Source organism: Urocitellus parryii, chromosome 11 (genome assembly GCF_045843805.1).
Source record: "Urocitellus parryii isolate mUroPar1 chromosome 11, mUroPar1.hap1, whole genome shotgun sequence".
Lineage (NCBI taxonomy): Eukaryota > Metazoa > Chordata > Mammalia > Rodentia > Sciuridae > Urocitellus > Urocitellus parryii.
The window spans coordinates 112,731,853-112,746,430 of NC_135541.1; the positions used below are offsets into that span (position 1 = coordinate 112,731,853).

General features: G+C 38.1%; 1 protein-coding gene across 1 annotated transcript in view; it reads left to right on the forward strand.

Moving 5' to 3' along the window:
• Positions 1–10,389, forward strand: part of LOC144249376 (uncharacterized) — a 30,986-nt gene extending 20,597 nt beyond the window's left edge. The window contains exons 4-5 of the mRNA XM_077791603.1: positions 8,565–8,600; positions 8,809–10,389. Of these exons, the coding sequence (XP_077647729.1) occupies positions 8,565–8,600; positions 8,809–10,389 (1,617 nt within the window). The remainder of the gene's footprint in view (positions 1–8,564; positions 8,601–8,808) is intronic.
• Positions 10,390–14,578: the final 4,189 nt, after the last annotated feature.

Genomic DNA, 14,578 nt, shown 5'->3' on the forward strand with positions numbered 1-14,578 from the left:
AGAGTTTGCTTGATGAACACAGCTGCACCATTATTTGGGGCATATATATTTATGATTGTTATGTCTTGTTGGTGTATGGTTCCCTTGAGCAGTATGAAGTGTCCTTCTTTATCCCTCTTGATTAGCTTTGGCTTGAAATCTATTTTATTAGATATGAGTATGGACACTCCTGCTTGTTTCCGTGGTCCATATGAGTGATATGATTTTTCCCAACCTTTCACCTTCAGTCTATGTACATCTTTTCCTATCAAATGCGTCTCCTGTAAACAGCATATTGTTGGGTCTTGTTTTGTGATCCATTCTACTAGCCTGTGTCTCTTAATTGGTGAGTTTAAGCCATTAACATTTAGGGTTATTATTGAGATATGGTTTGTTCTTCTATCCATATTTGTTTATTGATGTTACTGAACCTGATTTGTTATCCTCTTTGACTACTTTTCCCCCTTTACTGTCCTACCTCCCATTGTTGGTTATCAATGTTATTTTCCATTTCCTCTTCCTGTAATGTTTTGCCTAGGATTTTTTGAAGAGATGGTTTTCTAGCTGCGAATTCTTTTAACTTTTGTTTATCGTGGAAGGTTTTAATTTCATCTTCTAACCTGAAGCTTAATTTCGCCGGATACACGATTCTTGGTTGGAATCCATTTTCTTTAAGCGTTTGAAATATGTTATTCCAGGATCTTCTAGCTTTTAGAGTCTGTGTTGAGAGATCAGCTGTTATCCTGATTGGTTTACCCCTAAATGTAATCTGCTTCCTTTCCCTTGTAGCTTTTAAAATTCTCTCCTTATTCTGTATGTTGGACATCTTCATTATAATGTGTCTAGGTGTGGATCTCTTATGATTTTGCACATTCGGCGTCCTGTAGGCTTCTGGGATTTGGGATTCTGTCTCATTTTTCAAGTCTGGGAAGTTTTCTCGTATTATTTCACTGAATAGATTGCTTAATCCTTTGGTTTGGAGCTCTGTGCTTTCCTGTATCCCAATGACTCTTAAGTTTGGTCTTTTGATATTATCCCATAGCTCTTGAATGTTCTGCTCATGGTTTCTTAGTAGACTTGCTGAGCTATCTATGTTCTTTTCAAGTTGAAATACTCTGTCTTCATTGTCTGATGTTCTCTCTTCTAAGTGATCTACTCTGCTGGTAGTATTCTCAATTGAGTTTTTAAGTTGGTTTATTGTTTCCTGCATTTCTAGTATTTCTATTTGTTTGTTTTTTATTACCTCTATCTCCCTGTGAAATTGATCTTTTACTTCCTGCATTTGTTTGTCAATGTGATCTTTCATTATCTGGTTTTGCTGTCTCATGTCTTCCTTGAGACTCCAAATCATCTGAAGCATGTATATCCTGACCTCTCTATCTGACATTCCATCTGTTGCACCTATTACCTCTTCTAAAGTTGAGTTGACCTGCATTGCCTGTGATCCTTTCTTTCCTTGTCTTTTCATACTGCTGGCGTTTCTTTCTGCTTGCTGAAACTGTTGTGTTTTGAAATTTTCTCTCTATTTATTTATATTGCTCTTGAATAGTTGAAAAATCACCCATGCAGGGCAGGTAGTGGCTGTGATCCTCCTCCAATTGGTGTGATCCGTCTACCACGCTGGCAGGCCCTAGGTCTGCTCTGCTGGTCGGTCAAAGGTCCGCCTACCCAGCAGGCATGAGGGGCACCTCTGTCACTCCGCAGGTTGCTGGACCTAACCTCCCGATGGGTCGAAGGTTCGCCTAGCTTGCAGGCACTAGGGGAGGGGCCGGTTCCGCCCCTCAGCAGGGCACCGGCCCTGTCCTACTTGTGGGTCCTGTCCGCGTTCCCTGCAGGCAAGTGTAGCTGTTCTGTCACTTGGCAGGTTGCTGGACCTGACCCGCCCGTGGGTTGCAGGTTTGCCTAGCTTGCAGGCACTGGGGAGGAGAGATATTAGAAGGGGAGGGAAGAAGTCACTAAAGAGAATGAGTATAGGCAGGTAGAATTCAAGGAAGGGGGAATAGGAAAATTGAAAAGAAGTGAGAAGACAAAAGAAAAAAAAAAGTGAAAAGAAAGAAAGAAGAAACGAAAAAAAATAAAATAAAAATTTAAAGCCAAAAAAAAAAGAAAAAATTTTATAATGATAGTAAAAAATGGAAATTAAAGTTTAAAAAATAATAGTAATACTAATAAAATAAAAGGAATTTAAAAAAATTGAAACCATTAATAAGAAAGTTAAAGAACAACAACTACAACAACAACAAAAAGTGAAAAAAAAATTAAAAAAAAAATTAAAAAAAAATACTAATAATAATCATTAAAAAAAATTAATAATAATAAATGCAGTCATATAGCTCGATTAACTTCTCTTCCAGTTGGTGGAGCTATGCCCACTGGGCCAGGCTTCTCTTCTTGATAGGTGGGAGCCAATCACTGTGCCTCAGCTCTTCTTCCCAGACTGTGCGGGTCTCCAATCCTGAGTGCCTAGGGCCTTCTCTTGTGGTTCCTCAAGCCAGGCCCCGCTCACCTGTGACACTCACCACAATACTGACTACACGCCAGGTCTGCTGCTCCTGGGAGCCCTGTTTTCATGGGTGCCTGGGCACACCCTTTCTGTTTGCCTCCCTCAGACCCTATGTTTGTAGGGCTTGGGGCTGAGGGCCCCCAGCGAATTTTTTTGCCCTCAGGTAGCAGCAACTCCCCTGATAGCTGGTGCAAGGGACCTGTTGTCAGCACTGGTGATAGCGATAGCTGGGATTTCTGCGCCGCTAGTCCTCCATCACTCCTGATTCCCTGGGTCTGGCTGTGGTGCTCGGTTGGCTTTTACCTCTTTGAGTTCAGGCGGGCCGACTACTTATTTCAGCAGGATCCTTAGTGCTGAGTCACATGAAGCAGGCGAACCGGAGCTAGAATGCAGCCAATTCGGGCTCGGTGTGTTCTGAGAAGGCTAGACTGTTCGCCCGGGGTCCACTTCACCTCAACCGTGCCTAGTGGTCCTGAGAGAACAGTATTTTGACAGTTTACTTCTCCCTATGTCCGTGCAGCTGAAGGGGTTAGAGACTTGATCTCTCCGCGTCCGCCGCCATGTTGGATCATTTAGTTTTTAAATTGTCACTCATCTTATCAGCTGTTCCATTTTACTCGGCAGCTCACTCTCGCGGTTAAGAGTCTGTTTTAAGGTGCTCCGCGGAAAGCGGTGGCGGCAGCGGCGGTGGCTGCAGCGGCGGCGGCGGCCAGGCTGTGGCCTTCGGGACCCCCGTGAAGGGGGTGCGGGCTGGGGGAGGGGAGGCAGCGTCTCGGGGCCCGCGCGGGCCGGGTACTGGGCACGCGAGAGAGCTGGTGGGGTGGGGGAAAGAGATTGAGATCTAGATTTAGGGAGTGAGCGTTGGAGGAGAGATGGCATGGGAGAAGCGAAGCGGAGAGGCGGAGAGGGGAATGAGAAGGGGCCCAGGGAGCCGGGCAGCTCGGGGGCTGCAGCCTTACTGCTAGCGCTGAAGTCGTGGCGGATTCACTCCATCTAGGCCCTTTTCTTGACACGGTGCTGAATCCTTGTCGACAGATCTCCTTTAATGATCTTTACTTCTTTTTTTAAGAAGCAGCAACATACGCTGCGGTCGCGGTGGTGCGGAGCACAGAGCGGCTCACTCACTCCCCGCCGCCATCTTCCTCAATCTCTCTTCTTCAAATTTCTAATGGATGAGACTGTGTGTGTGTGTGTGTGTGTGTGTGTGTGTGTGATGTGTGTGTGTGGTGCCAGGAATTAAGCCCCACCTTTTGCATGTGAAGTAAACATTCTACCATCTGAGCTGTGTCCCCAGCCTGAGGCATTGTTTTATAAAAAATATTTTTAGTATATAATGTCTGCTTTTTCTGTTGCTATATTTTTTTCTGAATTTTTTTCAATTTTCTACATTGTTATTTATTTTATTAAATATCTTTCAAGTAGTTATTTGGCATTGCTTAGTTATTTAACAACATCAACTTTTTAACTCTCAATTACTAGTGTTATATTCTTTATTTGCTTGAGTTGATAATACCCTTTATTATAGGAGCTATTATTTTCATTGAAATTTTTATATTTAAAATCTGTTAAACTACATAATTAAAGTCATTTTGGAAAATATTTATAGGTTACAAAGGAAACAAAAACAGGTCATGTGCAATGATATGCCAATGTAATTCCATATAACTGGGAAGCCAAGGCAGTGGAATAACAGTTTGAAATAAGTGTCTCAAAAAAAGCATAAATATAGAAGTGTCTTTGGATATAGTTTAGTGATAGAATATTCCTCTGTTCAATCTTAAGAAACAATCCCCAAAGAGATAACAAATAAATAAGAGATATTCATTTCCTGCAACATTTGTGTCACAGGTAGACTCCAAATATTTTGAAGTAAAGGGCTGTGATTTGACATTGTTGTGGTAATAGTAGTCAGTTTGAATGTTGTCCTCATGTGTGGTGCTATAAATTTTTAAGATGATTTTCAAAGTTTTCACAACTTTTGTCAGTGTATTCTAGTAAACTCTGTATAGTTCTTGAGTAAAAGTGGCTTTGAATTATACTATTCTCTGACTATCCCCCAACTTTATAAAATTTTATATATTTGCAGAGTATATTCACCATAGTGTAGTAAGCAGAATAACTTGCTATTTTAATTTTTTTAAGGTATGACTTCTAATCAAAACCAAGAATTTTCAGGAGAGCAAGAAATAAAATGTTTTTTGCAAAACTTGATAAAGAGAAGGTATGTATAACAAGACAGGTAATGCTTAATTTTAAATAAGGAATAGAAATTGAAAGAGAAGGAAATTTTAAAAATTCTTTAAATGAAGAAAAAAACATGAAAATTATTTATACAGAAAATTACACAAAAATGTCCCAAATTTATTTATCTAAGCATTCATCAGGTTATATTATTATAAGCATCTCAAAAGATTGACCGCTCAAATGTGCCAGTTACTTTTTATTTGGTTAAGACTTTTAATTACATTATTGTAATCATAAAATTTTTACTACTTTGTATTCTGTATAAAAAAACTTACAATTCAAAATATTTTCAAATTCAAAAACATGTATCAAATTACATATATATGTGATATTTGCAAGGCATTATGAAGCTGCACCTTAACAATATCTTCAGGAAAATAAAGATTCAACCAGTTTGCTCAGCTTCAGAAATAGGCAAGTTTTTAAAATTTTATTTTATTTTTTTATTAGCTACACATGACAATGATCTTGATCTTGGCAATTCATACATTTCAATCATTGGTGTATAATTTCTCATTTTTCTAATCGTACAGATTGCAGAATCACACTGGTCATAGGGTCACCTATATACATACAGCAATCATAAGGTCTGTTCTATTCTGGTGCCCTTCCTATCCCCCCTACTCCTCCCCTCCCCTCCCATCATTTCTCTCTATGCAATCTAATGTGACACACTTTTTTTCTTTTTCTCATCACAACATCATACATGTATTCTGTATAACAATGAGGTTCTTCTTCCATCTTCAGTGCAACTCCCCTTCTCTCTCTTTTTCCCCTCCCACCTCTGTTTTCTATTTAGTGGTAGTCTTCTTCTCATGCTCTTCCTCCCTATACCATTTTGAGTCACCCCCCTTATGTCAGAGAAGACATTTGGCATTTGTTTTTTAGAGATTGACTAACTTTACTTAGCATAATCTGCTCTAATGCCATCCATTTCCCTGAAAATGCCATGATCTTGTTATATTTTAGTGCTGAGTAATATTTCATTGTGTATAAATGCCATATTTTTTAATCCATTCATCTATTGAAGGGCATTTAGGTTGGTTCCACATTCTAACTATTGTGAATTGTGCTCTGTAAACATTGATGTTACTGTGTCCCTATAGTATGCTCTTTTTAGGTCTTTTGGGTATAGTCTGAGAAGGGGAATAGCTGTGTCAAATGGTGGTTCCATTCCCAGCTTTCCAAGGAATCTCCATACTGCTTTCCAAATTGGCTGCACCAATTTGCAGTCCCACCAGCAATGTATGAGTGTACCTATTTCCCCGCATCCTCACCAGCACTTATTGTTTGTTTGACTTCATAATGGCTGCCATTCTTATTGGAGTGAGATGGTATCTTAGAGTAGTTTTAATTTGTATTTCTCTGTTTGATAAAGATGGTGAGCATTTTTTTATGTATTTGTTGATTGATTGTATATCCTCTTCTGAGTAGTGTCTGTTCAAGTCCTTGGCCCATTTGTTGATTGGGTTATCTATTTTGTTTGTTGTTTAACTTTTTCAGTTCTTTGTATACTCTAGAGATTAGAGCTCTATCTGATGTTTGAGGGGTAAAAATTTGTTCCTAAGATGTAGGCTTCCTATTCACTTCACATATTATTTCTTTTGCTGAGAAAAAACTTTTTAGTTTGGATTTGTTCCATTTGTTGATTTTTGGTTTTAAGACTTGTGCTATAGATGTCTTATTAAGGAATTTGGGGCCTGCCTCCATGTGATGAAGATTAGGGTCAACTTTATCTTCTATTAGATGCAGAGTCTCTGGTTTGATTCCTAGCTCCTTGATCCATTTTGAATTGACTTTTGTGCATGGTGAGAGAAAGGGATTCAATTTCATTTTGTTGCATATGGATTTCCAGTTCTCCCAGCACCATTTGTTGAAGATGCTATCCTTTCTCCATTGCATATTTTTAGCACCTTTGTCTAATATAAGGTAGTTGTAATTTTGTGGATTTGTCTCTGTATCCTCTATTCTGTACCATTGAACTACCAGCCTGTTTTCCTGCCAGTACCATGATGTTTTCGTTACTATTACTCTATAGTATAGTTTAAAATCTGGAATTGGGATACCACCAATTTCACTCTTCCTGCTTAGAATTACTTTAGCTATTCTGGGTATTTTATTTTTCCAGATGAATTTCATGTTTGCTTTTTCTATTTCTGCAAGGAATATCATTGGGATTTTGATGAGAATTGCATTGAATCTGTAAAGTGCTTTTGGTAATATGGCCATTTTAATAATATTAATTCTACCAATCCATGAGCAAGGTAAATCCTTCCATCTTCTAAGGTCTTATTCTATTTCTTTCTTCAGGGATCTGTAGTTTTCATTGTATAGATCTTTCACCTCTTTTGCTGGGTTGATTACCAGGTTTTTTTTTTTTTTTTTTTTTTGAGGATATTGTGAATGGAGTAGTTGTCCTTATTTCCATTTCAGAGAATTTGTCACTGATATACAGGAATGCCTTTGATTTATTATTATTGATTTTATGTCCTGCCACTTTGCTGAATTCATTTACTAGTTCTAGAAGTTTCTTGGTTGAACGTTTTGGGTCTGCTAGGTATAGGATCATGTCATCAGCAAATAGTGCTAATTTAAGTTCTTCTTTTCCTATATTTATGCATTTAATTTCCTTTGTCTTGTCTAATTGCTCTGGCTAGTGTTTCAAGAACTATGTTGAATAGAAGTGGTGAGAGAGGGTATGCCTGTCTTGTTCCAGATTTTAAAGGGAATACCTTCAATTTTTCTCCATTTAGAATGATGCTGGCCTGAGGCCTAGCATATATAGCTTTTACCATGTTGAGGTAATTTCCTGTTATCCCTAATTTTTCTAGTGTTTTGAACATAAAGGTATGCTGTATTTAGAAATAGGCATTTTAATGAAAAAAATCAATACAGTAATAAAATGGTTAAAAATTAATTATGTTTTAAAACTTTCAATAATCTCTACATGAGTTCACATTAGATAAAAGTCTACAGATCGATAATATAAAACTGCAGTATACTAATTTGTCTTTATTATAAAGTAATAAGGAGTTGATTTTTCTATACAGTATAGAAAAATTGTCTTATCATTTAAGCCATAGCATATGTAGATACTTGGAGAGAACTCTATATTTATGATAAAACTTTCTTGTTTTTTTAAAGAGAGAGAGAGACAGAGAGAATTTTTCAATATTTATTTCTTAGTTTTCGGTGGACACAACATCTTTGTATGTGGTGCTGAGGATTGAACCCGGGCTGCAGGCATACTAGGTGAGTGCGCTACTGCTTGAGCCACATCCCCAGCCCTGATAAAACTTTCAATATCTATAGACATGTTTCTACCCTAGGTAATTTGCAGTACATTTGTTTTTGATGTAATACAATATTAATTCTGTAAAACTCATTAAAATTTACTTCTTATTTAAATCCTAGAATACACCCATATGATCATTTTAAAGAGCTTTACAATGGTAAAAGTGAGAAAGATTTTAACCCATGCCCAAAATTTATTTATCCAAGCATTCATAACCAAAAAACAAATTACAGATATAAGGTATGTGAAAGCACTGTTAGTAAAACTGCAAGCATTCCTGAACACCAGAGAATTAATATTGGAGGGAATCCCTACAAGTTAACAAAAATATGTAAAAGCATTTAAAGATTCCTCAATTGTATATCAGAACAATGATAAATCCTCCATAAGTAAAGAATGTAGAAACATTTTACTCAAAATTCATCCATTACTAAAAACCACAGGCTTTACAGTGAAGATAAACCTTACAAATATAAGAAATGGGAAAATGTCTTTAAGTGTTGTTCAAACATTTTTAAAAACTACAGTCATCATAGTGTAGAGAAAATCTGGAAATATAAAGAATGTGGCAAAGCTTTTAATCAAAAATCATACCTTAGGGGTTAGAGATGTGGCTCAAGCGGTAACATGCTCATCTGGCATGCACAGGGTGCTGAGTTTGATCTTCAGCACCTTATAAAATAAAATAAAGATGTTGTGTCCCCTGAAAACTGAAAAATTAATATTAAAAAGTATTCTCTCTCTCTCTCTCTCTCTCTCTCTCTCTCTCTCTCTCTCTCTCTCAAAAAAAAAAAAATCATACCTTAGTATTCACCAGAAAATTCATACTGGAGAAAAGCCATACCAAAGTAAAGAATGTGGAAAAGCTTTTAATCAAACATCAAGCCTTACTCAACACCAGAGAATTCATACTTGGGAGAAACCATACAAAAGTAAAGAATGTGCCAAAGCTTTTAATAAAATATCACACCTTATTCAACACCAGAGAATTCATATTGCAGAGGAACCTTACAAATGTAAGGAATGTGACAAAGCTTCTAATCAAAAATCATGCCTTACTCAACATCAGAAAATTTATACTGGAGAAAATCCATACAAATGTAAAATATGTGGCAAAGCTTTTAGTGGAAACTCAGGACTTATTATTCACCAGCTAATTCATACTGGTGAAAAGCCATACAAATGTAAAGAATGTGGCAAAGCTTTTAATCAAAGATCATACCTTACTCAACACCAGAGAATTCATGCTGCAGAGAAACCATACAAATGTAAACAATGTGGAAAAGCCTTCAATCAAAAATCAAACCTTAGTAAACACCACAAAATTCATACTGGAGAGAAGCCATACAAATGTAAAGAATGTGACAAAGCTTTTAATCAAAAGTCAAGCCTTATTAAACACCAGATAATTCATACTGGAGAAAAGCCATACAAATGTAAAGAATGTGGCAAAGCTTTTAATCAAAGATCACACCTTACTCAACACCAGAGAATTCATGCTGCAGAGAAACCATACAAATGTAAACAATGTGGAAAAGCCTTCAATCAAAAATCAAACCTTAGTAAACACCACAAAATTCATACTGGAGAGAAGCCATACAAATGTAAAGAATGTGACAAAGCTTTTTATCAAAAGTCAAGCCTTACTAAACACCAGATAATTCATACTGGAGAAAAGCCATACAATTGTAAAGAATGTGGCAAAGCATTTAATCAAAAATCAAGTCTTAGTAAACACCAGAAAATTCATACTGGGGAGAAGCCATACAAATGTAAAGAATGTGGCAAAGCTTTTAACCAAAATTCATATCTTACTAAACACCAAGGAATTCATACTGGAGAAAAGCCATACAAATGTAAAGAATGTGGCAAAGCTTTTAATCAAAGATTATACCTTATAAAACACCAGAGAATTCATACTAGGGAGAAACCATACAAATGTAAACAATGTGGCAAAGCTTTTAATCGAAAATCACACCTTACTCAACACCAGAGAATTCATACTGGGGAAAACCCATACAAATGTAAAGAATGTGGCAAAGCTTTTAATCAAAAATCAAACCTTATTCAACACCAGAGAATTCATACTGGGGAGAACCCATACAAATGTAAAGAATGTGGCAAAGCTTTTAATCAAAAATCAAACCTTACTCAACACCAGAAAATTCATACTGGGGAGAAGCCATACAAATGTAAAGAATGTGGCAAAGCTTTTAATCAAAGTGCATGCCTTACTAAACACCAGATAATTCATACTGGAGAAAAACCATACAAATGTAAAGAATGTGGCAAAGCTTTTAATAAAAAATCAAGCCTTAGTAAACATCAGACAATTCATATTGGAGAGAAACCATATAAATGTCAATAATGCGGCAAAGCTTCTAATTGAAGATCATTCCTTAGTCAACCCCAGAGACTTCATATGGGAGAAAAGCCATACAAAGGCAAATACTATGGCAAAGCTTTTAATCAAAAATCAGGCCTTATTCAACACCAGAAAATTAATACTGGGGAAAAGTTATACAAGTGTAAAGAATATGGAAAAGCTTTTTATCAAAGATCACACATTTCTCAAGACAAAATAATTCATAGTGCGGAGAAACCACACAAATGCAAAGAATGAGGAAAAGCTATTTCTATTAGGAAAAGTCTCATTGTTCACCAAAAAATTCATAATAGATGATTCAAGTGTTACCATGCAACAGATGATTCATACTTCAAACCATCCTCACACACCTATAGAGTGTAAAAGTCATTTTTTGTGGGATCATACCTTATTGGTCACTAGAAACTTCATACTGGAAGGAAAAATTACAGTTGCCCAGAGATAGTTTTGGAGAGCTGACTGCATGAAACCCCACACTTACACAACCAGCCATGACCCAGGAGCCCATGAAAGTGAGCAGGGAGTACAGTTGGAACCTTGGCCCTCTTTCCTCCTGTGAACCTCTCCAGTTCACTTGCCCCTTCCTCAATCACTCTGTATTGATTGAATTAAAATAATCTTTTTTTTTCAAAAGCTATGTTTGAAATTAAAGGCCACTTTTCTACTAAAGCAACACATTAATAAAACTATCTTATGACTAAAGTCTATGATCACATCAAAGTTTTTTTTCCATAACCTCAGATGGATAGCATGGTCCTTTGTCAATATTTATTTATTTATTTTTGTACTATACCTGGGATTGAATTCAGGGGCACTCAACCACTAAGCCACATTCCAGCCTTATTTTGTATTTCTTTAGAGACACAATTTTAATGAGTTGCTTAGGGCCTCACTTTTGTTAAGGCTGGATTTGAACTTGCGATTCTTCTGCATCAGCCTCTCAAGCTATATGGATGAGAGACTTGCACCACTACATCCAGAAGTCAATGTCTCTTGCTCTACAGTTAGATATAAAATTTTACTCAGGATTTGGTGTCCATAAAAACATTCATACTTCAGGTATCAGATTCTGGCTTTTAAAATGTCCTGCATGATACAATTTAGCTTTCTACATCAAATGCAGAGTTTATAAGTTTGAAACCAGATGACTGAGAAACAAAGATATTGAACAGCAAAATGCAACACATCCTGTTGTTAAATCCACACATGTAGTGGGTTAGAATGATTACACTGAATAGACATCAAGAGTCTTGTCCACGACCCCTGAGGCCCCTGAGCCTCCAGAGCGTCTGCACAAATGAGAATGAAGCACACTACCCTTCACCCAACCCTAAACATACTACATAGCATTTACTAGACAGACAAGGGGAAGCACTGTGTGTCTTTGTATCCAACGTGTGGCTCTGCTTGCATATATATGACATCTGTTTTAGAGAACACTGATCCAGTACCTGATGAAACATAGCTGCCTCTTTTATTTTTCTCTTAAAAGAATACCACCGCCCTGCACACTTTACAAATCCATAATGTTGTTACATTTGGAAAAAAATAAGAATGGTTGACAAAATGGTGTCAATGAAAAGCATTTGAACTGATGAGTCCATCCTACCAGCAACACTTATAAGAATACCATTGTGTCACTCAGAAAAATGCAGGTCCATCCCCAGCCACACTGTGAAAGCTGAGAAAGTGAAACCTTTCCCTGGACTCATCCTTGGGTCAGCCTTCAACGTGCTTCTTCCCAGGGAATGATGGTTTTGACAGTTAATAAAGTTATGAGAAAATCTCTTCCACTGCAGTACTTCAGATTCTCTCAGGATTCTGGAAGACTGAGTCTTCAGATAGGCACAGTGGTACACACTTGTCATCCAAGCAGCAGGGGAGGGTGAGGAAGAAGGACCACAGGTTCAAATTCATCCTCAGCAATTTCACAAGAATCTAAGCAACTTAGGAAGATCATAACTCTAAAAAAGATTTGGGGATGTGGCTCAGTGGTAGAGAGCACCTTGGTTTAATCTTATGTACAAAAAAGGGGGAAAAAAAAGACAAAGAGACTCAGGTTTTGTTGTAGTCAGACTCAGTATTTGCTGTGTGTCAGTCTGGACAATTGCATCATTTAAAAAGTGTTGTTTCTTTTTCAAATGATAATAGCTATAGTTACTGAGTGATCACCATAGTGCTATAAAGCACTGATACCTCCACTGACTTTTGCTGTAACAGAAATATCTGCATGATAATCTCACAATATTAAGATGGTGCCTTTGTTGATGGTGGTTTTATTTGATAGCCTCTGGACAATTACTCTCTCACAACAGGTATGCACTAAACCCCCTGCAAGTCCCACTAACCCAGACTCTGAGCATTAGCAGACCCTGAACAGACCCCAAGTAGACACAGAGACATCCATGCAAAATCCACTGCAGGTGTAGACTAAGCTTTGTGCCTCACTGCTCAATAGTTCTCAGCCATGGCAGTGGTCACACCCAGTGGACATTGGTTCTTCTAGAGGCATTTCTGATTTTCAAGGTAGGGAATAGGATTACTAAACATCATCATGATGGGCAAGCCCCTTACCAAAAACAAGTCTTTGGTCTCTAAGTTTAACCATGCCAAGGCTCAGGAACCCTGGGTAGATCATATATTCCACACAAAAAAGAACTAGTATTTTCTAATTTATTATTTTCTCTCCAGTGCTTTAAGCACAGTTATTGTCTCCCAGTAGGTGAGGAAGGGAGGAAAGAAACAAAAGAAGGAGCAGAGGGAGACACACAGCATATTATCAGAAGAAACCTAAAGCCTGAAAGCAGGAGAATTATTAATTTGGGTGTGATTGTGGTGCTACTAAACCTTTGTCAAAGAGTTCTACCATCCTTCCCGAAGCTTACCAGTCCCAGGTCAATCATCAATGTCGAGACAGATGCCCCTGCTTGAACAACAGGCAAGATTCTTCCTAAGCAGGAACCCCGTTGAGTAAGTAGTCTTTCCACCTATTCTATCCCAAGAATGCACATTGAGTCACTGAGCATTGCACCTGCATTCACACGTACACGCACACACACACACACACACACACACACAAATATGTAGGCCATCAAAATCTGCAGCCCCATGCTGGAGCTGGTGGCCTCTGACATTATCTTGCCACCTACAAAGAAAACCTTTCACTTCTGATCCTGCACATTCCAGAGTGTTCTGTGCAGTGCTTCACTTTCCCCTTCCAAAGTGCCATCTGAGAGAATAAACCTCCAGTGAGATGCAATGCCATGCAAATCCAGGCCACTGTCCTCTTCTCTCTACCTGAGTAGTATGTCCTTGTCCCAAACATCCTGAGCTCACCCCAGAGAGGTATCACCTGGTGACAAATTGAGGATCAAAGGACAGAGGAGAGATTGTTGACTGGCATCAGAATTCTCTGCTCTGCTGGCCAAGCTTTATGCCTCACAGGTAGATACTCCATTAAAACAAAAAGTCTTGGTGCTCTGCAGTCACCCACAAGGCTGCTTAGGGTCCATGAAACATGTGACCTAGAAGATTATAAACACAAACCCTTGCCTGAGGGAGCAGAGAGCAGGCTGCTAGAAACACCTAGAGTCACTGTCTTTTTTTGTGGAAATAAACAGTATTTGTGTTACCAAGCCTTTTTCTATTAGGACTCTCTTTCTTTGACAATGGTGCTTTGCTGACCATGAAGGGAATGACTTCTTAGACTGCCTGTGTGTGTGTGGGGGGTGGGTGGATGTAAGTTGGGGCAGAGGAAGGTACTGGGGATTTAAATTAGGAGCATTCTACAGTTGTTCTACTATATCTGAACAAGATCCCTATATGTGTTTTTAAAATTTTACTGTGAGACAGGGTCTCTATAAAATGCTCAGGCTGGCCTTAAGCTTGCAATCCACCCGTTTTAGTCCCCTGAGTCACTTGGTTTACAGGCATGTACCACTGCACCCAGTCATGACCTTTTGGAGAGAGCTAATTCTTAGCAATAGTTAGCCAAATCCCTAAGTTGTCCACCATGTGCAAATTAAACAATATAATTTCCATACCACCACTATTCTCCCTATTGTGCTTCTACCATCCAAGGTCAGTCTTTGTTTGATCTAATCACAGTATGTCAGGTACCAGAATACCAGGGATGGTCCATGCGACTAAAGCTAACTAAAATTATAACATA